The sequence below is a fragment of the Struthio camelus genome, chromosome 14, assembly GCF_040807025.1.
Source record: "Struthio camelus isolate bStrCam1 chromosome 14, bStrCam1.hap1, whole genome shotgun sequence".
Lineage (NCBI taxonomy): Eukaryota > Metazoa > Chordata > Aves > Struthioniformes > Struthionidae > Struthio > Struthio camelus.
The window spans coordinates 19,575,403-19,602,787 of record NC_090955.1 but is presented as its reverse complement, the minus strand read 5'-3'; the positions used below and the strand labels follow the sequence as shown (position 1 = coordinate 19,602,787).

The 27,385-nt window shown below is 37.7% G+C and overlaps 1 protein-coding gene across 17 annotated transcripts in view; it reads right to left on the bottom strand.

Moving 5' to 3' along the window:
- Positions 1-986: 986 nt before the first annotated feature.
- Positions 987-27,385, bottom strand: part of IQSEC1 (IQ motif and Sec7 domain ArfGEF 1) — a 348,874-nt gene continuing 322,475 nt past the window's right edge. For 14 of the 17 annotated variants that reach the window (XM_009688161.2, XM_068906717.1, XM_068906719.1 and 11 more), the window contains 8 exons: positions 26,211-26,350; positions 24,548-24,577; positions 22,068-22,193; positions 19,018-19,117; positions 15,440-15,601; positions 14,586-14,762; positions 7,087-7,136; positions 987-5,778 (listed from right to left, as the gene is read on the bottom strand). In XM_009688161.2, the coding sequence (XP_009686456.2) occupies positions 5,164-5,778; positions 7,087-7,136; positions 14,586-14,762; positions 15,440-15,601; positions 19,018-19,117; positions 22,068-22,193; positions 24,548-24,577; positions 26,211-26,350 (1,400 nt within the window). In that variant the 3' untranslated portion in view covers positions 987-5,163. Of the gene's footprint in view, positions 5,779-7,086; positions 7,137-7,170; positions 10,864-14,585; positions 14,763-15,439; positions 15,602-19,017; positions 19,118-22,067; positions 22,194-24,547; positions 24,578-26,210; positions 26,351-27,385 lie in introns of those variants that run through there. The other 3 variants (XM_068906729.1, XM_068906730.1, XM_068906727.1) reach the window with 3 other exon arrangements.

Sequence of the window (27,385 nt, the reverse complement as noted above, 5' to 3'; positions counted from 1 at the left end):
TACTTTCTGTAATTACAGCCATTCAGAAATAGGTCACAGTCAACTATTTCCTCAAAACAATTCAAGAATCTCCTAAAATTCACAGAAAAAAACTCAAGTAAACACAATACTTAAACGCACAGCCCAACATTAGTTTTAACTGAGGTTTTATAGCCACGCTATAACCCCCTTAATCTAGGAAATGAACCCCAAAATAACATGAAAATAAGTGTATACGCGATAGCTTATTATCTAAAGTAATTGCAGGAGTGTAACATCAAATATTGTGAAGGCCACGTGCGGCAAACGTGCCCATGTTGTGATCCTTTTGTGGTGTAAATTGAGACACATAGCAAACAAATACAGGTACAAGTAGCAACTGGTTAATATTCATTCAGTTACGTCACTTACTGAAGTATGATGATGGTTCCCTGCCAATGAAAGCTTGATCCAAAGAATGTAGATTACACTTACGAAATGAAGGACTGCATCCCTGGGAAGGACAAACTAAAACATTTATGAGTCAAGGGCAGTGAGTGGGTCATCTGAACATGAGCTTCTAAAGCAACGTGACAGCCAAAAGGTTAATAGGATCAGTCCAACATGCTACATAGTTCATGTTTAAGAAAAAGTTTCAAAACCCCCTTACTATATTTCAAAGTTAGAATGTTTCGGTAATACTACACAAAAAAGCCTCTTCTATGTTGCCTCTTACTCTTTGCAGATCTACGTGTGGTACTGTCCTTTACCTTACCCAGGAATTAAATACTTCCACAGTACCACCCGACAAACCAAAGCCTATCGAGAAGTAACCACAATCTCCAAGTACTGACCATCATTTCCCCTAATTTATTTTAATTTGAGATGAAGACTGTAATGTTAGCCCCTTTTAAGTCAGTAGCAGAAATCCCATGGACTCAATGGGGCCAGGATATCACAAGAAGGAATTTTCTTCAATTTGAGTCTGGAGCACTGAAGTTCTTGGATTACACAAAATGAGAAACAAAGAGTTTTAAATGATTTATTTGATTTCTCCACATGATCACAGTTATAGTTTTACATCAATAGGGTCTGTTACTACTTACAAACAGAATGCATATTAAAATGAAAACACTCCTTTCTTCCCCATAGTTACAAAAGGGGTCTCAAGCCTCCCCAGAACAGAAGCTTCTTGTAAGCATAATGTTTCTTGAAGTCTTTTAACAGTCTGCATTCAAGACCTAATTCTAACTGTTTAATACAACTCAAAGCTGATTTAAGTTCCTAACAGGAGATAGGTATTGTAGGCAACCTCAAAGTGACTGCAGACTTACAGTAATACTAATTTACACACTATGTACAATTTAGAGAATTCTCTATTCCCCCTACTTGGTCCCATTTTCACCACCCCCTTTTCTCTTTCCCAAATTTCATCTTGTTACTGGTTCCATTTTTCTTTTAAATATATACACAGTAATCCATTCTGCAGGCAAGAAGTGCGATGATATTTTACAACGGAACAGCAAAATGCATGCTTAACTGCAGAAAACACACAGCTTCATGTGGAACAGCAAGTCAACATCTAGAGAATCATTGCTTAAATATCTGCTGACTGTCTTTCAGCTCATTTTATCAAGAAACAAGAGGCTTCTGCTGCATGCAGTACATGATGGGAAATCATTCTACACTGTATGTCAGACTTTTTTTTAGCAATACAAGATGTACATTATATTAGGATGAATTTTGTTTCTTGGTTTTTTTTTGTTTTTACATTGTTGTACATTTCATTCTTAACTTAAAAAAATTAAAACCCCAAAGATATATTTGACCGTTGTCCCAGAAAAGATTTTTTTTTGTTGCCACCTTCATTCTTTGGATTCCTTTTCATTTTTTGAAATCAGCATTACTACTCTGCCACATTATTTATGGGAAAAGAGAAACATAGTCAATCTATACAGCTCTGTACCAGTTCTTAATTGACGGTGGAATTTGAGAAAAAACCCTCCCAATTCTACTCCTGCCTGCAGGCAAAAAAAAATTCATTTTCTTAACCACACACAATATTGAAGTACTGTCCTTTTCCTATTCTAGGCATGATCCACACTGCTCTAAGCAATTGTTAATCAAGGGTGGACTCCGACAGGATACACTACATATCCCTAAATGAGCAAAGTTCTTTAAGACTTATGCTGGCACCAAGACCCATTCATTTGTTAAAAGCACATACAAATATATGGGGGGGGGGATAGAGGGAGGCGGGGATGTGGAATCAAGTCCATTGTCTCTCCCCTCACTAACTCGAAACAAGAAATTTTACAAATACTGTGCTCTTACATGAATAAGTTGCTGTAGATTTTTAGATTAGCCTCAGAATGGTCAGTGATTTTACACATGTAGCTTAATATACACACAGAGTAGGCTCAAACTCTTTCTCCACGTGTATATGAAATCATGCCTAAATGTTTTTTTTCCTGCATGCATGTTTGTGACAACTTCTGCATAATTAATTGATTGTACACGAAAAATCAGTGGTCAAGCATTAAAATGTGGCTCATAGTGTAAACCTGGAATATTTATATGTAACTCTAATTTAAATGAATGAAAGGGGTTTTAAAACATACAACAAATACAGATCTGGAATATTTAAGGTCTTCATTGTTAACTAAGTAACACAGCTCAGGTCAGACCTTCCTTTCCATGGCTACTGCATATTCTGCGTTTATTCAGCACAGGCAATTTTACTGACATTAAGGAGTCTGCATCTGAAAAAAGTACAAGCTATGTCACTCAGTGAAGAGCAGCATTCTTACCTCTGCTTTAATTAAAAGATGCACTTTCTGAAAGATGTTTGTACCTGAACAGTATCTTTATCTTTTCTGGAACAACCTATAAATTACAGTTAGACTCTACTAGTGGTACAGAGGTATGAAGAAAAGTCTACATATTTAAATATGTTATCACTTTACTTCAACTAATATCAACAGTAACACTGATATATTTTGCAAATATACAATATGTAGAGTGTAGCCTCACAATAATAACATTAGATGACATGCAGACAGTTCTACTTTCCCTTATAAGAACAGTATATATATATATTTTTTTTTAACTGCAAGGAACAGAGCCTCAGGGGGCCTGTATGAGCCCTCTTAAGGTAAGCTGTAGAATTTAGAATAGCATGAGAGATAATTAAAAATAACAATGTAATTACTTGCTTTCTTTTCTTTTCATGAAGATAATTTATAGGAGAAGAAACAGAAGGGGAAAGCATTGCACATGTGAGGAACAAACATGGACAAGCTTTAAACAAAAGGCTGATCTCTAGATTGCTGTATTTGCTCTCTGTGGAGGATAACAAAGTGCTCAGTTTGCAGTTTGCTGGTATTGTGATTTCAATGGTATGAAAGGGAAAAAAATTACCAAAAAAATTCCCCCCCCTCCCCCCCCCGAGATATCAAGAGTAACTCCACATGAGAAGTCACCCTCTTGTTCTCTTTTCCTCATTATTCCTGACGGGTTTATTATTGTTGTTAAATAGACAATTAATTCGTTTTTATTATTACTTTTACCCATCTCACACTGCAACTTTTTGCTCATCCTCTTCAGGTTTGCTTTTAGGCTGGTACAGTTTTGCAGTTGTGATTCCTTTGTTTCTACTGTTTAGGTGTAAAGTCCTTGCAGTGGCTCAAAATGCTGAAACTACAAAGTAGGCGCCATGTATAACTTTGTACAGGAGTCAGGGATAAAAATTTTATATAAATTTGCAAATGGTTTGATTACAACACATAAGCAACAACAGCACAGCCTGTTTTTATGTGATGTCTTGTATCTATCTGGACTATGAAAGTGAAGGTTTGAGCGTAAACTCAGCCTGCTGAGTGCTGGGTACTTGTAAACTAACAAATGTGATGAGTCGAAATGGTGAAGCCATTTTGTTGCTAGCACATGGCTACATGGAATTACAGATTCTTTAAAGATATTTATATATACATAAAAAACCCTATACTAAATTCTAAAACAAACCTTCAAGTTTTAGAGCACTTCCATCTGGAAACACTCTCAGACTAGAATTCAGCTTAACTGGGGGTAAAAATGAGAAATCATGGCAAACAGGAAACAAAGTAGCTGAGAAGGATGGAAGTTTGCAATTTCATGTTTGAGATGAATGTTTTTGCAGTGTATACATGCACCTGTTGTAACTTTTCCTGTGTGTTCATTAAATCATATGCATACAAAAGAAATGTGGATCATGTAAATTCACAGTTATCACAGCCTTTAAAGTGTCTAAGAATTGGTGTGACCAATGCTTGAAGATGACCTCAGGTAAACGGCCATCCTACGTTGCTACGGTATAATTACTGCATCTTAACAAGTTTGCTTACCTGAAATAGCAGAGCAGTTATAATACTGATTACGTATGATATTATCATGTTAATAAAATAAGGATTTACACAAAGCAGTATTTGACTACAACATTTAAATGCTATGTTACTTGGCACATTTAGTAATGATTGCTTAAAAATCTCAGCAAGTCCAGAGGACTTTTAATGAAAATACTGAAATGTCTGAAATTTGTCTTTAACATTTAATATTTTTGGTCTACTCTTTCATACGCTATTCATCTATTATACTGTCCTATCAAGTAAGTGGAATTCTTTGTAAGGTCTATATTGCTAGTTTTGTGGACTGAAAAAATTTCTTTCCAAGCACAAATGTTAACTATACAGTATATATATATATATTTATATGTATATATTTATATTATATAAAGTTTACTTACGTACTTTCATCAACCATATCAGGTCTACTTATTTTTTTGCCCATTGACAATAAAAGAGCAAGAATGCAACACTTGGTTCTGTATCACTTTTTTTCCTTTTTTCATAGACTAAGTTTTTACTATGCACGTAAAATTGTCACGGGATTTGGTGTAAAAGGTAGCTTTACTCATATTCAGCAAGCAGCATGTTTTCAAGGCGGTGTGGAAAGAATAACTAACCAGATGGCAAGCGTCTAACAAGTAGGTAAATAAAACCAGTACTGATTGCCCTAACTTGAATTACTTTATTTAGTATCTGCAAGCCTTTAAGCTCACGCAATTCAGTTAAACTGTCTAGGTAAAAACTGACAATATTATTTGTTGCTTCCTGTAAGTGCCTTTGTAACTGTATTTAAAACTATAGGTATTAGGAGGGTCAATATGTTCTAGACTATTGTGCTGATGCCACTGTGCTTGGGCTTAGTGCTGGCTGTAGTGGAGGGAGGCGGTGGCGGTCCATGGTGATGCTGAGTGTGCTGGGAATGAGACGAGTGCGGAGGGGGCAGTGGCGGGTGTGGAGAGTGGGTATGTTGCGCGTGGGGATGCTGCATGTAGGGAGTATGCGGGGAGTGTGCCGCATGCTGGGAATGCGGCACGTGCTGGTGAAACTGGTGCGGGTGCTGGATGTGCTGGGGAGGGTGGTAGTGGTGGTGGTGGTGGTAGGGCGGCGGGTTCTGCTGCATATGGCAGTACTGCGAATGGTGCGAGTGCACTTGTGCCTGCGTCTGCCCCTCAGCCGGCCCTGCGTGGTGCATGGCCGAAGGATGCTGAGAGTGCTGCTGATGAGGGAGTACTGGAGGGTGCGGAGGTTGCTGTGATGAGCCAGATGGTGGATGGCCTTGGGAAGATGGATGGCCTTGGGAAGGTGGCTTTCCCCTTTTACTACCAAATAAGGAACCTAGGAGTGAGGAAGAGTTAGGCATAGTCTGGTGAGGGCGAGATGGACACTCTCGGGTTGATGTAGCTCTTCGGCGCATGTGAGGACTGCTAATGATGGACCCCTAAAAAGAAATTAATAGAAATAAAAATTAAAAAAAGCTTAAAATGTTTAAAAGAAAAAGTTCACACTGACCCACACACTCCTCCTTAAGTGTTCACATGGGTGGACTATGTTTGAGTTCTAGGAGAAATTTTATTTCCATTTTTCCTAAATTGCCAATGAGGCATTCATGCCCTTCTTGGAATGTTTATGAGCATTAATAGTTTTTCTCTCAATACTTTAATAATGAAAGCTGTCATTTTAAATAAGAAAACTGTCACGGAAGAGTAACATGACATAATACCTAGACGTGTGTTTTTAAAGAAAAAGTACATTTTGAAATACTTTAAAAGAACATAGTTGCTTTTTTAAAACAAAAAAAAAGTTAAATTCAGCCTAAATAGTTAAACACATAGCAGCAAATACTACAGTTACAATTCAGATTTCAAAATCAGTTTTTAAAATTTAATTATTTATAGTAGTTTGTTACTACTATGTACCACAGTGCTGCTTCTCAAGCCTTACTCTACGTTGTACGTTAAATGGAACCATACCACTCTTGCCACTAAGATTGCTATGTGATTGGGTTGTTCTGACCTACGGTCCAACATTTGCTATTATTTAGCCTGGAATGGTCTATTTAGTTTCTGGAAGTTTGGGGTTTATATTTTGTAAAGACAGTTATGGGACACAACAGTACTTATGCAAAGTGTGCTAGATTTAAACTGCAATCTACCTAAAGCAAACACAAAAAAAAAAAAAAAGTCTGCAAGCTGAATTCAAAGACATGAACAATATATAAAAATGGTTTGAAGATGAATGAAATCTCATGAAATCCACATTGAATCCACCTATCTTATTCATTTTTTCCTTCCATGCCCTATCTGTGCAATTCCATGGTGTCATGACTGCATACATTGAGCAATTTAACTAGAAAATAAGCAATGTGAATGGTTGAGCATGAAAGTCAATAGTTTTAGCTAAATATCAAACAGCAAGAACAGTGTACTTCTGTAACAAAGAGCAAGTGGGCTTTTAAGCTGGGACCAGACTGAAATGGTGGCAAAAGGACACATCATATTCATTTAACCATGCTTGCAGGAACAAAGGGAATAAGGTTAGCTCAAACCAAAAATGGCATTGGTCTAAAACAAGCTGTCAGTGCTTTTTAAGCTGGAAGAATACGAAGTGAGTAGCCTAGGCATGCATTTTATTTGAGGCAGGCAGGTTATATGTTAGAAGAAAAAAGAGCAAAAAAATATGTATATAAAAGAAAGGTTTGAAATGCACATCATCACATCCAGCTAGACATCAGTAACTTCCTACTTACTTCCATATTGCTGTCTAGCGATCCTGCACTGCTGCGTCGCCCACGCTTGCCTGCCCAGGACATGCAACACCATAGATTAGAGACTGAGACAAGACCCGGGTGAAAAACAGCTGCTTTCCCTGAATCACTAGAGGAGTCTCTAAATGCAACTAGAGGGGTTGCAGGGGAGTTAACATTGCACTGGACTGGTACAGTAGCTACTAAGGCAGAAACTTAGATTTTAAGGCCAAAATTTAAATTTTAAGGCCATTAGTTTTATTGAGTTTCTGTACCTGACTGTAACTTCTAAGAAATATTTGTTGTGAATCAGCTACCATTGCTGGAGCGTGATTTTTTTATTTGTACAACTCTTAACATATGTATATTTTAGCATCTATATATTTAGTAGTGTGATAATGAGGTTGACCAGCTAGGATTTTCTGGAAGCTAATTCTCTATGATTTTTTTTTTCTTTAAACAGTGAAGGTATTAATATATACTTGTGGTGTGGTATTACTTTAGATGTATAATTTAATATCGGCCCATTCTGAACTTCAGTGTGGGGGAATGGTAAGGGGCATCAGTTTCATCATTTCACTTCCAATTTGGAACCTCAGTGGATTTCATATAATCTTCTTTCATGATGTTTAAAAAAACTAAACTTAATTTTTGATCAGTAAAACTGGAATCTCTCTTGATATTATGGCTAGATTTTGTTTGTTTAGCTGTGCAGTGCTTTAAGTACGATGGATTTGCTGCTTGTTACAATATTCTCAAATTGCCAGACACATTTGACTAAAACTCTACGTGAAACACCAGACTGATTGCCTAAGAGCCAGAATACCTCAGTGGCTATGTATAGGACGCAGGACCTCAGATTTTCTCTCATTTCACAGGAGAGAGAATAGCATGGGGCTGAACTGACAGTAGGTATTTTTGAGAAGGTAGCTTGCTGAGGGTTGCTTTGAGAAGTATAAAAATTCTTCACTGGGGAGATGTATAAACAAAACTAACCTTTGAAGGCTGGTTGGTTTATCAGAGTGTCTCCAAAAACTGTGCGTTTTCAGAACCACAGGTTTTCTATCAATGCCACTACTTTCCTACAAGGCCAAATTCAGAGCCAATCTCCACCCTACACTGGAACATCGCTGCCTTCAGAGCCGCCTTCTCCAACAGGCACTGCTGGAGATGAATACAAGGATTTCAGCCTCCCTGACCCTGACCCTGTAAGCCACGTACCCTCATCTTTACACGACCAGAAGCCACAAGACATCTGTTGTATAACTCAGGGAGTCAAAGAGAAAAACTTTCAAACTGTTTTTTAAGTGGGACACAACAGTAGTTCCTGGGAGGTTCACCCTGACTTCTCACAAACCCTCTCATGGAGCAATTTAGATTACTCCTAGGCCTTGTATAACAGTATGATCTAAAAGCAGCACCAGCACCTACCAGATCCGTAAGCACCACCACGACCTGGTTGGTCATGGGACACTGCCCTGCAACACAAGTTTCACTTAAGACCTACTGTATTGTCTCTGGACTGATGAGACATTCTTCTCTCTCTCATGATCACTGAGAGTTATTCCCCAATACAAACCCTGACATCAAATTGAGGGAGATGCGCTTGTGCCCAAGGTTTTTTGGTTGGCTTGCAAGTTTGCTAGAGCTTGAGCAATTTCCCTAGACAGACTCTTTGTCAAAAGCTTTGTGGCTCATCCCTTCTTGCTGTTTTAGCCTGATCAAAACCTGTGGTATCCTCTGCACCACAAAGAAAAACTGGTTTTGATAACCCCTTATTCTTTTCTTGTCAGGCTTTCATCTTTTTCTGCTCTGCTAATGGAACTAGCACTGGTTAACACTCAAATCACTCTTGCTTGCCAATCTATAAACACAGAGAAAACGCACATTTCCTAACGCAGCAGTTGACATTGTAAATGAGACTGACAGTTGCCATGAATCACTAAATATGGCCAAAAATGAAGGAAAATAGGAAAATCTAATGTCTTCTGCATATGGCAGAAGTCAAAATAGTTTAATAAAATAACCAGAAACACAGTATATATGGACAGAAAGAGACAGATAGATGTTTGCTTAGAATAACTTCAGGGCAAAAAAGTACTAGCAAAGCCGAGAACAAAAGGAAAATTCTACTTAAAATGCCCGTAATTCCCCTCAGATATTACTATAAATAGAGCTTGATTTATTTTCTTAAAAACAAATTGCACCAAGTTCTGTATTGGCGACACGAAAGCTATGTACTAAAACCTCTAGAGCACTCCCCCTGCCAGCGTATGTTTATAGAAGACTGTTTGCTGGTCTTTGAGATGGCATCCCATCTCAGAAATGTTCCCCTAGAGCTGCAGTGTTCACATGCATTTCAGGAAAATGGTGAACCCTTCACAAAAATTTTCCTATGTAAGGATAATTCTCTACTAGCATAATTAACTGCTGCAATACAGAGCAAGGTGGCATTTATCAAACTTGAAGACCAGTTCCACTTAATATTTCCGGTTCAAATTGGTATTTTTTGAAGGTTATTTAGAGTAGCTTTCAATTCCTTTTTATAAAATTACATTTCAGTTATTTTAATCTTTTCTGATTCATTCAGCCAATCTACTTATGTTAGATACTGATATTCTTTCTGAGAAACATCCAACTGACACAAGAAAGTATCATGTATCCCATATATGTACATATATTATATGGGACTAAAAATACTTCAAATTAATATTTTCCAACTTGAAAATTCCCAGAGAAAATTCAGGGTTTCATTAAAAAAAATCCACTCTACCTTGAAGAAAGGGATCTCAGATGCGCAGATCACTTCAGGAAATGTTAAATATTTATTCTCTTACTATCCTGCCTTTCTTGGAAATCTTTGTTCCATGCCAATGAGAGACACTGAGAACTAAAACACTTCTCTCAATTTGTTTTGTAATTCTTGGCAAAACCAGTTTGGGAGAGTTCTAAACGATGTTTTTGGTGAAGCAAACTCATTTAGTAGCTCTTCTGAGTTATTACACTAGCCTCCACAGGTCGTGGAACTGGTATTCCCACCAGCAGAATCTGCAACCACCTAGCTACAGAGGTAACAGGTACTACCCAAACTAACTTGCTCAAAATTATCTCAACGTGCTCTAATGGTAATTTAGAGAGATCGCTTTCCAGGGTGAAAAGATTGTTTGTAGTCTTTAATGTTTTCATCCTGTTTTTGGGTGAGACAGGTATAGCCTTGAGAACACACACCAACTGTGAAAACAGTCTTTTGGCCACTTCAAGCAGTTTATTCTTAAGAAGCTGATTAAATTCCACAAGATGAGGAGACAGCATAATTACACCTCACCTTGCTGAACTCCTCCGTCACTGGAAAAAAAAAAAAGGTAAACAGTGTCTCTTCCATAAGACAAGTTGTAAACATGCATGGACACCTTTATACAACGTATTTGGAGAATGACTTGGTATTGACATGGATGTATCACAAAAAACTTAATTCATACAACTCTGTTTTACCAAAAAATCAGTAAACTGTATCATACACATTACTGTTGATAGCCCGTTGAAGGAAAGGAAAGCTAACAACAGTGACAAAGGAAGAGACAGGAAAATCTCTCCCTGCTCCCTTAGAAAGCTCTTCTGATGGGGGAGAAAGTATGCGAGCGTCCCCTGTCCTGTATAATGCAGCACAATCCATGGGAGAGGAGGGAGCAAAGAACCTCGTAACCTTGCCTGCATCAGATGAGGGAGGAGTCAAGGGACTGCACCATCCCATCAGAGACTGAGTCAACAGATGGAGGGATTCTGTAATTGCACGAAATCAGAGTCTGTATAAGGGGATTACAGTGTAGCAAAGTTTTACAGTCTATTTCGTTACATTTTGGGATATAGGAAACTTTAAAAAAAGATGAAATAGTTCAAAAAGAAAAAAAAGGGAGGGGAAAATATGCTTTTTTCCCCTCTGAAGACAGAAAAAAATATGTTAAAAGTTCAAAGCCAACAAATTAGATTATATGCAATACACAAATAACAGAATTATTTTAATGCTGGAACTATTTTAGCTTATGGGTTTTTTTAAGCAGTCAACGCTGGTCTGTGATTATATATGATATGGTTATTTGACATAGCTCAGGAGATTATGAGACAAGAAGAACTTTTATTTGCAGTAACCATTATACCACCTTGCACTTCTATGCAGATTCCCATGCATTATAACTTTTAATCCAATGCAGTGTGCAAATACTACCCCCACATTTTACAGATTGGGAATGGAGGGAATAAAGCTTGATTTCCAGAAGAGCTCACCACTATCTACTCAGAAGTAAAGTACTAGGTCCTGTAAGAACTCTCAGTCACTGGAATTCAGATAATAATTGCCTAGCCTAAAATCAGTCAAGACACCTATGACAGATACCACATCAGAAACTCAACCAGTCTACTCAACCAGTCTGTGCTTTAGCAACCACATCATTCTCCTCACTTAGCAATGACTACGGTGGTACCTTACACCTTTCACTTGGTGTAATCTGAAATGGTGTAAGTGGTGAAATGATCCACTAATTCTACTAGAACTCACAGAATTGATAGCTTTTTCTAAATTGCATTAAGATTCGTTTTTCTTCTTGTATTTTTATGTAAATTCAGAATTTCAAATTCTGGAACGAATAAGCTCAGTTCTTCCTGACTGCAGCTCAACCATATGCAATAAAAATGATGGTATTTTTCTCTCTTGAGAAAGAATAAAGCACTAAATGTTTCTGACTCATTCAGATTTTAGGATACAGTTGGTTGCCAGTTCCCAGTTCTGCTTTTTATTCATTGGAAACTCATGTCAATCCACAAAGAATAATATCATCTTTAATCAAAAGGACCTCATTCACACCCTTCTTGCAATTATGACCTAAGCTACCATAGCAAACGCATGGAAAAATAACTATCAGTAAACAATTCCCGACATTTGTTTTCTGACAGAGAAATCTTGCCTTTCCAAATTGTTTATGGCTTAGGAGTCAGAACCGTTCAAGAAATCGATATTCATTAGAGCCAAGCAGCTCATGAATCTTCACTCATTTCCAGAAGGGAAGTCACTTCCCGCAGTCACCATTTACTACTAAATCATCCAGTAGAGAGTAACAAGATGTTTTCTTAAAAAGTTTTGTCATATAGCCATGCAACCAAAGTGCTGCTCAATCAGCTTTTCCCTTCATTGCATTAGTCTGTTACAAATGTTCAGATTGTTTTTGCAGTCTTCACTGGGCAATTATCTGCCTTACTGCATACATACGCAATGAGGCAGTTTGCTCACTTTAATTAGTTGCTCTATTTTAATGCAGAGAGGAACTCTAAAAATCCATTTTCATATGCCTGTTTCCTACAGAAAGACACACACGCACACACACACACGGCCTTGCTGCTCCTGATCCTCCTCCTTTTTCATCTTCTGTTTCATATCACAAAAATACAAGAATGGAAGCAACCTCAGTACGCCTTTACAAAAGTAATTTAATGCGGTATAATCACTGGGACACAGTATCTTGCTAACAAAGTGACTTCTTTGCTTTCCTACAGATCATCTCTCCCATACTGAAACAACATCAACCTCACATGCAAGCTATTTGTGGAGAAAAGATAGGAAAAGCATCTACAATCTCATTACTGAAGCTGCAACAAATAACAAAGCAAGTTACAGGTACGTCATTTCTCAAGTCAGTTGCACTGCACAAGGCCAAACAGAAACTCTCCGTAATTCTCAACTTGTTAAAGATAAAATTAAGTTTAGTTGGGTTTAACAAACTCATTGATAAACCCTCTAGTCCGTGACTTCTACTTATTATGGAAAAAGGTTATTTTCAGTAACGAGCATGCCTATTGTAGGCATGCCCTGTTGAAACATGAAATGCTATCATGATTACAAATACTTGTTTATTGCATAAAACCTGTAACATGAACTTAAATACATGGCAATGTTTGAAAGACTGGGATGAAAAATTCATACGGTGTGAAATAAATTAATCGTGAATCACATATATGGGTACACATACCCACTGAACTCACATATTCAGCAATATGGCAGTTCTCATTCTAATGAAATAAAAACAAAACAACAAAAAAGGATGATGAAAGTACTCTGGAATCTGAGATACAATAACGCTAAAGACCAGGGGCTTGATCTAAAATCCATTGAAGTCAATTAAGCAACTCTTTCCAACTTCAGTATGATTTTGGAGCAAGGTCCTAAGTCTTTTAAATGAAGTGAACGGACAAGGGAGTATGAGAGCCTAAACAGAGGATAAAACATAACTGATGAAAGAGCTCACTTTCTACATATTTGTATGTACATACACATACCCACAAAACACAGGCTATAATTTCAGTTTACAAAGATTTTATTTATTGAAGCATAGCTAAAATCTCCTCTTCAATTAAAAAAAGGAAAAGACAAGAAGTGTCTACTAGCAAAGATATATGTACTATCGAAATTATGACTATATTGTAAATCATCACTGCAATTAATGGAAAAAAGCAGAGCATGTAACACAGAGCATGAACTAAAATAAATAAATATCTAGTTGATACTCTCCCCAGGAGTACTTTCTGAATACAGAGCGTGGTGTTCAAGTATGACTTATTGTAATGACAGGAATTGCGGGTAACACTGAAACACAGGGTTACCTGTAGTAGCCTGTGTTACACGGGTATGCCAGTTGCGTATGACAGAGGCAAACAATAAAATTAAAACATACCAAACTTCCCCCATTTTTCTTAAGCAAATAAATCACACCACTGCTCCTCTCCAGTCCTCAGTTATATTAATCAGTTAATAAGTTTTAGACACAACAATGATTTTTGGGGGGACATCAGTATTCTGGACAACTAGGGTTTCTTGTATTATATTGGCAACAGTATTTCACAAACAGACACTTTTGCAAGAATTAGGAATTATATCTTGAGTCGCAAAACAATAAAAAAGTTATCAGTGACACAACATTAACTGAATTACATAGCTCGAAACAGAATTTAGTAGGGCTTCACTCAATTTCATTCATCAATGTAGTAACAGAGGTACACACTTAGCACAAAAATACACAGAAAGTTGTCATTACAGAGACCACAGGGTTTGTTTGTTTTGTCCCCCCCACCCCCCCCCCCAAGCCTACTGTATCAAGGGGAAGAGGCAAGGGGAGGAAGAAAAGAAAGGAAAACTAAATGGGCCACTCCTAGTACAAGTCAACCATTTTTTCTATAAAACACTTACAATTTTTCCTCTGTCTTCACTCTCCTTTAAAAGTATATATAGCAATCTAAAATGGTTTAAATGCTTTCAAATAGTGGTTGTTCAACAGAACAAGGGTAAAAAACAAACAAACAGCTATTAAACACAAACTATTGAAGAGGAGCTATTAAAAATGTTTCAAATTTCAGTATTACCAGTTCCGGTTAGCGCCCTGCGAGCTATGCTTTTATATGCATCATCTACATATCTTTACATGCACTAGTCAGAGCAAGGAAATAAAGGCAGTGCTTACCTGCTTCAGAGAGGTCTCTAAGGGAGCTGCTCAGGGCACTTCTTTTCAGCCCCTCCCCGGTAGCATAGCTGTCATCCAGGCAAGCCCTGTTCAGCGTCCCGTTGCCAGACTCTTTTTTCAGACTAGAGCACTGAGACATGCTCGGACGCACCACACCCTTCTGTTTTTCTAGCTCAGCTGAAACAGAGAATAATTGTGCAATTCATAGTTAGCGACTATAATGAAACGCATACAGTAACATCGCAATTTCTGTACGTGATCACATGTTACCATGAATTCAAAAGTAGGAGTTCATTTTGGAACTGCTAAATGCCAGAGAGGAACTTGGTTCCTGTCCTAAGGGCTTTGTAATACAATATACAGGTTGAAAGGCTACTCCTCTCTTAGAAAAACTGTTTAAACAGCCAGGTAACTTCTGGCAAAATATGTGGATTTGTACTATACTGTACTCAATTGACATAATACAAGAATATAAACACAGAAGTAAAGAAAAATACAGTGAAACTTCTTCAAGGACCATCATTTAAAATTTCAGAGTCATGTAAATTATCCCTAAAATTCTCACTGTAATTTATACTACAAATTACAAAGCCATCCCTCCTCTGTCCGTTGCTCTTTGCTGTTTGTTCAGGTTAAATTTCTACTGTAGCTACACTGCACTATGTAAACATCAATCAACTCAGCTGGAGTTTGACAGATCAATGGGTTGTTCTTCTTCCTAGAATCAAAGTCATGAAAAAAAATCCACACTATTTTGAACTTTTAAAAGAGTTCTAATGGACCATACACAGATTGAAGACATTCTGATTTTGATTACTTTGAGAATGCTCTATTATATGTACCTTTGTACTTACACTCTATTCTGTGCTTTTCCATTTCTTGAACCTCTGCAATTGACTCCCTCAAATCATCTGTAAACTTCTTCCTGTCCTGAGGATTTGGTGCATTGAAATTTATTAGTACTTTGATGTCTGCTCCTGGAACAGCCGATGTGAGCCGTATACCATTGGGGTAATCTAAGAGAGAGTCAATAAAAAGGCATGAATATTGAAGCCCCGATCATTTCAATTGCTTTCAATGTCTTTTTTTTTTTTTTTTTTTTTAAAGCCCAAAGGCTTTTTTTACAAATATCATCACATAGAGGACAAAACTGGAGAAACAAAAGTCAAAGGACACAGAAGTAGAATGAAAAAGCCCTAACATACATTGGAACTGCTTAACTGTGAAATTATAAATATTGAAAGGCAGTCAGTCTTTATGACCGGAATGTACTATATAAAACAAAAACCTCTGAAAAAAAGGGGAAAAATTGAAGGGGATTGATAATTTTTCTTTAATGGAACTGATCTCATTCCTTCACTCAATTATGCCTCAAAGTTTTGCTAAGTAAAGACTTCTCAAATATATCTCAAGTACTTTCTTGTACTTCTAACTTCATGTTTGTTAAGAAGATAGAGAAAACAAATAGTATGTATGACTTTTACTATTTCTTATCAAGTTTTGTTTTCTAGTCATTCTATTTTTGTCTCATTTTGTTTTTTTGCTTACTGTGAAGCTACATACTGAAGAAGCAAGTCATCCCCCCCCACCCCAGTCCAGCGGCTCATATTATGGACGTTTTTACAATAAAAGGGAGAACTTTCTGCAAATTGTCTTTGTCTCTTTTCTAGCTGCACATCTAACACTAAAAATTTTGATGGCTGCTCAAAAACATCTCCTGGCTGAGCAAGGTTTATAGACAGAAAGATAGCTTACAATGAAGATTTTTTCTGCTCTAGGAAACAGAGTCAGTTCTGTTTGAATCACAGACCTGCAGAAACAAGGCACCACAAAAACTCAAAATGTGCACTGTAATTCATCAAGGGTTTGTGTGTGTGTGTGTGTGTGTGTGTGTGTTTTTAACGCAACTGCCTGATTATATTTATCAGCTAAAGCTCTCAAGTGTTTACTTCACTATTCCAGCCGAAGTCCAAGAGCTCCCACATACTGCAAGTTCTCTCGGGAACCAGCAGATAACGTGAGGCAGTCTTTTCGCTCAAAGCTATTCGGTGTCAACAATATATAGCCTAAAAACACTAAGAAACAAGTGCAAATACTACTGCTTTTCAAGAGACATCTTCATTTCTGAATCAGCGTCGCAACTAAAGGCAAAGCATGTCCATTTACTGTTCTCAGGTGAAAAAAGGAGCCAGCTAGCCCAACCTTCAAGTGGTACAGAGGAGGGGAAGGAGGGAGCAATAATTTACAGCTTCTGCCTCACGCCGACATCTTGTGCAGAGGCACCACACGACAGCTGATCTGCTTCGGAGGATGCGACGCTGGCATCTACTTGCAGTCAGGTAGGAGAGCCGCCAACGTAGCCAAAGACCGTAGCCAACGGCCAAAACCACGGCCGCTGGGTCTGAGGCCAGGCACGCTAACGCAGGCGCTGAGCGTACACACACAGCCCGCGTGTCGCTCTGAACGCTGAAACTGGCTACGCGGCCAACAGCTATAGGTGTACTTGAATGCTAGAGGGGAAAAAAGCTGCTTTTGAAACTGAACGATAAGGTCAGTCTGCAGGTAACCGCAGACAAAGTCACGCCGGTTACCTCGAGAGATCAATAAAGAACCACCAAACTCCACATACTAAACAAACAAAAATATTTTATTACCAAATGGTATTTCTCTGCATCCTACTAATTAAGCATCAGGAAACACCAATGTAAGTATTATGGGTTTCAGGTGATTTTCACTGAAAACGTAGGATATACATTCTTTGCGGCCTATTTATGTACTAGAGATAAATGACAGCGTTTTCTTTCCTGGAACGAACCCACCCTTCAACATAATTTACTTCTGCCATTAACTGTGCAATGCCACTCATGTCAGCCAACTCACCAGTAGCCAGATCACTATTTTTGTTGCTTCTGCTTTAGCGACACTACGTTTCACACAGTTTTCGAAAGCAGCCGATTCCGACAGCTGCTGCACACAGACTTACCGGGCGCCATGCCTGCACTGGCCAAAACACCCCAAAGCTCGCTGAGGGCAGGGGCAGCCGATAACGTGAATTTTAGAAACTGGGGGGGAAGAACGTTTTTCTTCCCAGCTGAACAGTACTACGTCCCACCCAACAGGCAGCGATACTGGAAGCACGCTCAGCTCACCCACGCACCTTCAGCAACGGCCTGCCCTAGGAGCCTCCATGACTGCAGGTCTACTGAAGCGCCTCAGGTAAACGCCTACAGTTCCCTGGGAAGAATCCAGGCCTTTGCTCCTAACCCCACCGGAGATATTTTTATATTTACTTGAATAAAATGTTTCTATCTAGCACGCTTCTGTGCTGTCCTTTAAAAAACAACAAAAAACCTCCCTTGACTTCAGAGGAAATATATATTCTTCTATTTATAGTAGAACCAAGGATAGAAATACTTGGCGGTGCTCTTTAGAAACGAACTTTGCATTATATAATGTGTGCATGTGAGAGAGAATGAATGCATATGCATATAAATAATCTCTAGGCTACACTCCTGCTATGAACTCAAAAAAATCTTCCCTTTTCAAATCTCCACATGCTTTGACTCATAAAATACAGCAACCTCTTTTCAGTGAGATGAGCCACTGGAATACATTCTCAAGGACGAGCAAAAACTAAGTGCCTTCCACAACAGAAAAACACAGGAACTATTGAATGTCACACTGATCCAATTTATCGTGAAGGTTAAGGGTTGGGTTATAAACCATGAAGTCACCTCAAACAGATTGCCACCCTAGGTACCAAAGAGACAACTACACTCTGCTACATTTTACGGATACTGTTTCCGGACTTAAAATCTGCAGGAGCATTAGCAAAATATTTGCTTTTTTGTTGGACTGCTGTCTCCTAACACTGAGCTCAACAGATATAAAAGAAAAAAGCACACTGGATTGATGCAGGTTACAATCGACGTAAGAAACACTGTGGGGCAGAAAATAAAAACTTGAATACACAATCTCTGCCTAATTCTACTTTGTATTTATATTATAATGAATATACGTTACCTAGGCACAAAGGGAAGTTAAAAATCAAGAAAATAAAAGTAGTAGTGACTTGAATCACACAAACCATTGTTATAGCCGTCATTTACTACCCTACGTTCAGTTCCAGCTAACCGTACCATCGGATCAGCAACAGATAGTTGTTTCTTTACAAACGTTCTGCTCTTTACAAGCATCCACAAACACCACATTGGGCTAGATTTGGTCTCTGGCTATAACCAGAAATCTAACACCAGTCCTGCTGTTCCCTATGCTAAAAGCACCTTGTTTTAAACTTTAGGCCAAGTTCAATTCACGGTAAATTTATTCCTGCATTTAGAATCAAGTCCCGTCCATCCTTTTCCACTCACACAATTCAATTTTATTTTATTCTTAAATAAAATGAACATCTAGAAAGAGAGGAAAGACTTACACTGGTTCTCAAAGAGAAGAACTTGCATTCCATAAAGGGAAAAGGACTGTCGAAAACTGTAAGTAACCGAGTTCTTCTTCTTTTGAAAGATCTTGGTCACCTGAAAATTATCATACAAAAGGAAATATCTCCTTTACCTTATGTGTTACTGGACAATTATTGTTCTTCAGAATTAGCATTTGATACATTTTATACTAAAGAAAGCTTTGATCTGCCAGCAAACATGTATTTTTTATTTTTTTCTCTTTTATACTGCAACCGCTGTATTTAATCTACTGATACTGAAGAAACAAAACAGTTTTGAAGTCTCGGTATCTTTTAGCCAGAACATTTAATATTTTATAAAGATTCAAAGACCTGTGTGTTCCCTGTTCTCCAGGACCTTACCTCTTGAAATTCAGTAAAAAAGATAGAATACTTTTTGTGCTCTGTACACCCTATCAAAAATGTAAATATGTTTAAATTATATATTTTTTTAAAATTAGCTGTTACCATACCTTCCCTTCACACTTTCTTACAGTCTGTCTACAGACAGATTGGACAGGACTTCTCAACACAAGTTTACTTCCCAGCCCCTCTTCTGACCTGCTGTGTGACCTTCTTCCAAGCCTGCTTTGCCTCTGTGCACCTCCAACTATTGTCTTGCACTTCATCTCATTAATGATGCTCTGCTTTCCCTGTTTTGTACAGCGCCTTTCAATACAAGCTCTGAGTTCAGTGGAAACCTTTATCTTTGGCTGCAATATAAATAACATACTACTACTTACCATCAATTTTTGGGTTTTGCATGTGAATGCTAGTCTGTCTGTATCGCTCAGAAGTTTCTTTTTAGTAGTTCTTGCTAATTTTAACTTTTGGCTGTGGGGTTCCACTTTACCAGAACTGACAAAATTGGTCTGTACTACTTCCAAAAGAATTTGATAAAACTACTGGCAGCTGAATAAGTAATACAAAACAACAGAATGCTTGCAGCCTGAGGAAGACAATGTTCCATCGATTTATGCTCAAGTTCGCATTTACAGCTGGGAGGTTGTACTCACAACCAAAGGGATAAAAGATTTTTTTTGGTTTAACCTCCTCGTTTTAATGTCTGAACATATGCAAAAATTGTACACAATGAAAATGCATCTCTGAAGCGTGCCTTTTTCATAATAAAATATGAAATATTTAACTTCTTACTTCTCCAGGTAACAGTCAGATACATTCCAAACAGAGGGCAACCAATTTTCCTGTTTTCAAGAGGAGATCAACCAAATAATTCCAAGCTGTCACCAGTCTTGTACATCTCTTTTTCAAAAGACTGGGTCAGGTTAAACGTACACCAGAAAGTAAAGTGAACTGTTAAATAATGTATTTCAACATATCTAATTTGTATTCCAGTGAATAAATGTGTCTGGTTCATAAAACATCTATGGAATACAAATCAATAGGCAGATTTTTTCCTTTTCCACAAGTAACTCACATAAATTCATTATTCATGGAACAGAGACATTCTCTAGGTAAACGGGTAAATTGGGGGAATTTTTTTCCTTTATAATAAAAGCTATTGTACCAAAGCATTTTCTTATAATACGATGCAGCAATTAATAAAAAGCTTCAGTATCAAAGAAAATCTCTTACCTAATTAGGCAAGTTTAAATATTAATCTTTCCCAGGTTATTCGAGGCTTAACAATATATCATGTGCCAACTGTAACATAATTTAGATTCTGAACTTGCCCAAATCACCATTTATCTACATTCAAAATTGCAAAAATCTTGTCTCAGACTTAAATGCACATACCAGAAACCTAAGACACATGCTGCAAAATAAACTATACATTAGTGTCCATTTAACAATAAACAAAATCTGATCATCTAAATCTTTAATAAAGACTCAAAAACAACAAAGACCCGTGATATAAGTGATAGTCACTCAAACTCACATATTCAAAAACGCATTTTTCAGGTTTCTCAGGTATGATTTACTGTACTACAAAAATATATGCAAATAATTCAAACTTTTATTTTTTGAAGTTCATCTTATTTTCAGTGCTCTCTACAAATAAATTATTTTTTCATTTCCTCTGAGTGATTTACACATACACAGAAAGGGGAACCAGGATGGACCATGACTGCCTCAGATTAAAGACCATGATCTAATATACAGAGAAATTTCTTCAGAACACATTGTTTTGTGCTGGACTTTGGACAAACGATGGGACAACAGGTTTTCCTTGACATCACTTCTCAAGCTGTAGTCATTACTTCCTTTTGCAGAGCTGCAGCAGAGTAGTGGGAGATAGGGAATCTAGCACTGGCCCTTTTGCACTGACTAATATTTTACCATTCTTTTCTCTTCTAACTGTTATACTTAAATTATACTGCAGGTAATAAATCTGATGTTTAGATCTGGTCAAATCCAGACCGGAAACACTGCACCTTTGCAAAGGCTGTTTATAACTGAATTTTTGGTGCCCTAACGTCCATAGAGATCAACGGTATTTGAAGGAAACAGACTGCAACTTAGAGAAATGAACTGCCAAATTTTGGAGTTCTGATGCCTAACGTATAGATTAACAGCTAGTAGATATTTATTTTTGGAAATGCATATATGCAGTTAATTCCCATTGATTTCAGAGAGAAAGGCGTTCTCTCACTAGAAGACTACGCACCCCTATAGATAGCTAAACACAAATATATACAACGTGGGGGAACACCATTTGCTGCAGAGCCAAAGAGAGCCAGAGAGCTGTCAGAGTGTCAAATTTACAAGCAATAGCAAAACTCGTCATGAGCATCCTGGTGATAGTGCCAATAAAGCTCTCCCGTGTAAAAGTCTTTACCTCTTACGCAAAAATACGCTAACAGGAATATCAGGCTAAAAATGGTCTTGTTTCCATGTAAGTACATGAACAGCAGTAGAAGTTTAGTAATACAATGAAGTTTAATGCAGAGTAAAAAAATGCTAAATGACATGGAACACATTTGATCTCTCTCTGAATCTTCGTATTAGTAAAGGTAATCTTAAAAACAAACAAACAAACAAAAACTGAATCTGAAAACACATACCACGAGAAGATCATTAAATAAAAATATTTCTCGCTGGTGCAATCCAAGCTTCTGAGGTTTATTTGGATCTGGAACTTCAAAGAGCCTACAGTAGCAAACGAGCCTCCGGTGGGGCAGAGAGAGGACCTAGGATAACACAGAAGCTCATGGTTAATATAGCAAAGTTTAGACAACAAAGAAGGCCTTTCATGCCTAGAGTCTTTTTTTGAATAATCCAAGTATCTGTCCTTCTAAGACCAATTGACTGGTTTTCATCAAAGGACCAACCAGAGAACATGGATTTGGGTTCCACAAACTTACACTACATTCAACACCAACAGTACCCTTACATAAAACATTCTCCAACAGCTCACATCGTGAATATGGATGCCAGTGGAAGTTTTACTAGTGATAGCAGTAAACTGTAGCTTGCGTAGCCATAAAACTTCACAAGAACTTCAGTTTAAGCAAGTGGGAGCTCAAAGCAAAGTATGCTTGCTTTACTGAACATTTTTACATATCTATATTTGAACAAGGGATGCAAAGCGACTTCAGCTTTTGTGAGATGATGAATAAACTGATGTTGTAGATTACTTTTTGTCAGCTACTGAATTAATTCAATTTGTTCACTCCCTAATACCAAAGAAAAGGTGGAATCAGAAAAAAGTAAATGCATTTGCAGGCTAGCTTATTTTCTCATGTTGGTAAAAAAAAAACCTGAGAGTAATTTTCCATTTTATTATTTGAAATGTCTGCTGAACTCTCCTACAAAAGCAGTTATTTTCAAGCTACTGTGACTTCCTTTCTTTCAAATGCAAATGAAGTTGTCTTGTCAACAATATTAAAAGGAGTCCTTTAAACTTTAAAAATGTGCAGTAGAGAATATTCCTTGACAACTAAATATATTAAATTTATATCTAATATTTGTCTATTATATCTGATTCTGCACGGAGGAATTCTGAGATTTACAAGGCAAAGGAAAACAGTCAAAGAGAAGCCTTTTATTAATGGTCCTCTTCCTCTAAATAAGCAGGGAAAAAAAGAAGTGGAAAAAGAGTTAGCGTTCCCTACCTGCACTATATTTTAATCCAAAGATAAACACACCTGTTACTGACTGGTAATCAAGTCATGTGGTGACATCCCCCCACCCCGAGATCACACAGTAATTCTGCTACTGAATTAAACGCTATTAGCATTTTATCTGTTACCTATTGGCATTAGCTCAGTTAGTCCCTGGGCTTGCCAGAAGGTATCTAAAAACGCCTGAGGGATGCTCTGAAGGAGCCAGCGTGGTGCAGAACGCTGGAGCAATCAATCGCTTCTATCTTCCGGCTGACTATTCCGGTAACCGAACAGCTTACATGTGCGCTCAGTGAACAAAAACAGGAATAAAGGTGCACTTCCTCACGCTCCCCTACCTCCAGGTCTAGCTCCCCTAGCACATGGCCACCTGAGATTTGCTACTGCAAGGTAACAAAACCCAAGTGTAGTCACTGAGCCCATGAACTAGAGTGAGATCTTGGCTTGAAACATAACCATAACAAATGTTTTCGTTCCTAACAAGAGACGATCTGATAAGATTCCCTTCCATCGTATTTTACAGAGGTTAGATCTTTCGTTTTTTTCGCAGTCCGTTGGTACTGCTTGGTAAGGATCCATGAAACAGTGACAGACACTTCAGTTAGCAATACGAAGCTAGCTTTGCATGATTTTAATTGTTTACACAAAGGAAAGCAAAGAGGAGACTGAAAAAAAACAAAAGGCAGTTTAAACTACATTCCCTACATTGTCCTGAGTGAATACACTTACGCATAGCAAAGTTATAATTGAGAAAAAAATCATGCAGATCAAATTTGTGAAAGGTCATCGGATTTCAGTGTACTACGCTAACTCTTCTGCTTGAACTTTGCGGGATGTTGTTATTCAACTACTAGCAATAATGTTATTCTGAAACTAACATAAGTTGAAAAGTGCGTAAGAACAATCAGCTGTAGCTATATTACTGAATATGTGTATAACAAATTTGAAAGCAGTACTTTTTATGTTCACCTATCTTTCACAAGGAAACTATTAAATTAACTGGCAATATCTTTGTAGCATATCAATCAATACTGAAGCCTGCAAGAAATAATAAACACATTGTGGCCCAGGTGCAAAGCAGAGATGCAACTGTAAATTTTTTCATCATTTAATCATTCTTTTACTGGCCATCTAGTTTCTATGGTGATCAAAGCATTTGAAATGCATAAAATATGTATTGAAAGTCTAGAAAACTCTAGACAAAAAGTTAAACAGTTGCCCTGAGAAAAACATTTTTAAGTAAATCTTTATACTTTGGAGACCAAAGTCATTTTTGTTACAACAGCAATAAGAAGCTTGCTTGAAAAAAGACTAATCTTTGAAAAAGTTAAATCGTAATAGAGCATGTTATTGCCAGTTAAAGAAAATGCTACCAGTTGAAATGACCACAAACTTTGAATGAGTATGAGAAAAATACCTACACAACCAAGTCCATGATGCAGAGATCCAATCTACAGTAGAAAGACATATACAAGTTCGTTAAACTTCAGAGAAACACAGTACTGTATCATAGCAAGTAAATACGTCACGGTCTTACTATGACTAAATGCCTATAAAGTAAAAACAAATATATCTATCAATAAACACCGTTGGCTATTTCCTAAATTCTTTCACACAGTTAAAAAAGTATCTAAGCAGAAGAGTCCTTGATCCCATGAGCTCATCAAGGGCATTGTTCTCTTAATCCCATTAAATTTACAAGGCCGAGATTAATCCCAGGATTTGGACTGCCACATGCCTGAATAAGACAAGCAGCAGCAGGAAAAAATAATCTCCTGTAGAAACCTATATATAAAGCTAAACCTCCAAACAATTATGGAAAGCATAAGAAAGCACATGTGACTGTCAACTTCAGAATATTTCTCCTCTCAAAAATACACAAAACCTTTTATTACTCTAAGAAATTTTGCCTTCTCTTCTGCTTCTTCTAGGAGATCCCTTCAATCTTCCATTACTGGGAAAATGAAACCTCTTTTCTCCTCCCCACAGGGTAGGATCCTGAGATCCTTGCTCAATTTGGTTTCGGTTTTTGTTTTTAAATCAGTCTCTACTGCAGAAAAATTCCAAAGCTGGTAAAAAATTGATAGAAAACTTAGGAACAGGTAGGTCTAGTTTTAGTTTGTCTTTGTTCTGGGCTGCCTTCATGACTAGAAACATGTAGATTTTCAGAAAGTGATTGAACTGAGGAAAGCTGAGTATCTGCTGTCACTCTCAACATTAGATAGCACTGTTAGCAAGTAAAACGTTGGTCTTAATGTCTCCATGTCTTAAGTCACTCAGCTCCTAAAACACAGATAAAAAATACTGTGCCTTCCTTTTCTCTCTAATTTCCCAATAGATGCTTTGGTGATTAATTTGTATAGCAAAATATTTCAGGATGTTTCCCACAACAAAATGAGAGGTATCTTGGCAAAATAAATATCCAAGTCATAGAGAAGGTGAAAGTGAGGAAGAGATTTTAAGTGAGTTGCTCAAGTCTAAAAAAGCATTCAAAACCAGCATTAGAATTCCTGGGACCGGATTTCCGGACAAGTTCTCAGGCAAAATGACACTCTTGGTAGTTACACAGTCTCCTCTCTTCTAAACACTGGGTCACAGAGCTAGCTGCAAGGCTGTAAGAGAGACTGATATGAATAAGAGCTTCTGTTACTCTTGTAACTTATGGAACCATAATGGATAGCATAAATGTTGAAATATGATCCTGTAAAGCCAGCAACACACTTCACAGCAACACACTTCAATTCTCTTGAAACAAACATGAGAGCTGCCTAAGATACAGGCATTCCAGAGCTTTAAAGCTTCACGGGGAGAAAATGCTGGAAAAATTATTTAAAAAAAAATTTAACTCAGGATCTCATCACTCATGAATACCAGACTGCAACAGTAGATTCATCTGCACTGTGAACACCCCAAAATTAAAAATAACTCTATAGAAAATTATTATTTTGACACTGTTCCTACTTTTTGCCCTTTACTGGCCAATTTACACTTCTAAGCAATACACTTTTGTATTGTTCTATGCTGTACATTGCCCTACAGCTCTTTATTACTTAGCAACTGACATTCAGTGCAAAGTGAACTTACTGGTTTCTTTCCTACTATGAGTTTTTCAACCTTCTGGACTTGGGACACATGATCCTCATTTGTCTTCAGTTCCCGCTTGCGGATCCGCTCATAAATCCCAATCAGCATTTCTCGTGGGATATCTTCACCGTCATCCACGCCTGCAGAAGCCAACAGTTTTCATCACCACTCTGGCTTTTGATGATCTGACTAGCAAACACTAGCACCTCTCAGCAAGGTAGACTCCTCAGCAAGGACAAGATAAGAACCGGGTAAGCTTTGTCTACTCTGCTGACAGCGAAGCAAACGTTGCCCAGGACTGCTGCTGCGCCTGCTCATGCTGCCCTGATTCAGAGCTGCCAGGACTCTGCAAGCCAACACCTCCTATGCTGCTCTTGCGGCTACCTTACCCGAGTGGCAGAAGTTACGTTACTCAGTACCGAAGCCCTGATTTTTGCCCACACATTTACCAATCCCATACTTTACCACTAAGACATTGATCGGAATTACTGACTTAGGTTTGTTTTTTCACTTTTGTTTCACAACTAATCTAAAGCTAACCTATAAAAAGGGTAATTTCCTACAGTTTTTTTTTTTTTTTAAACAGTTCCTCTATTTTGGTGCCACAGCTTAAATGAGTTAAATAACTCTTTAGACATTAACATCTCCCTCTGACCTCAGAACTGCCTAGCACTGCAAAAACACTTCGTCCCCCAGCCCAAGGTTGCTCGATACTCTGCTCACAGCATCATTTCCAAAAGACAACCTTACGGATAACTTGGTAAAATTAATTTAACCAATACTTCCTGTACGATTTCAAAAACAACTAATTTACTCTGGAAAAATACTTTCACAAAATAGTCCAGTTACAATGTTAATTTTTAGTACTGTGTGATTTTTACCAGCATATAAATATTCTAACAAGTGTCAGAGTCTTGCATGCTGAATTTTTAACAGCAGTGGAAGGGAGCCCAATTCCAATAAGTGACTTAAAACCAGATTTCCTGGGGGCAAGAAGGTGCATATTTATTTTTAAATAGGTTTTAGAGCAACAATCCCACTATCTCACATTCAGGAGCCAAAATACGATCTTTTGTCACCCAAAAAACTGCTCACGCAAAAAGCAGTTTGTGACAAAACATGGCTTCTTTGCACTAAAACAAAGTAAAACAGCCTCCGTTCTATGCCACACCAGC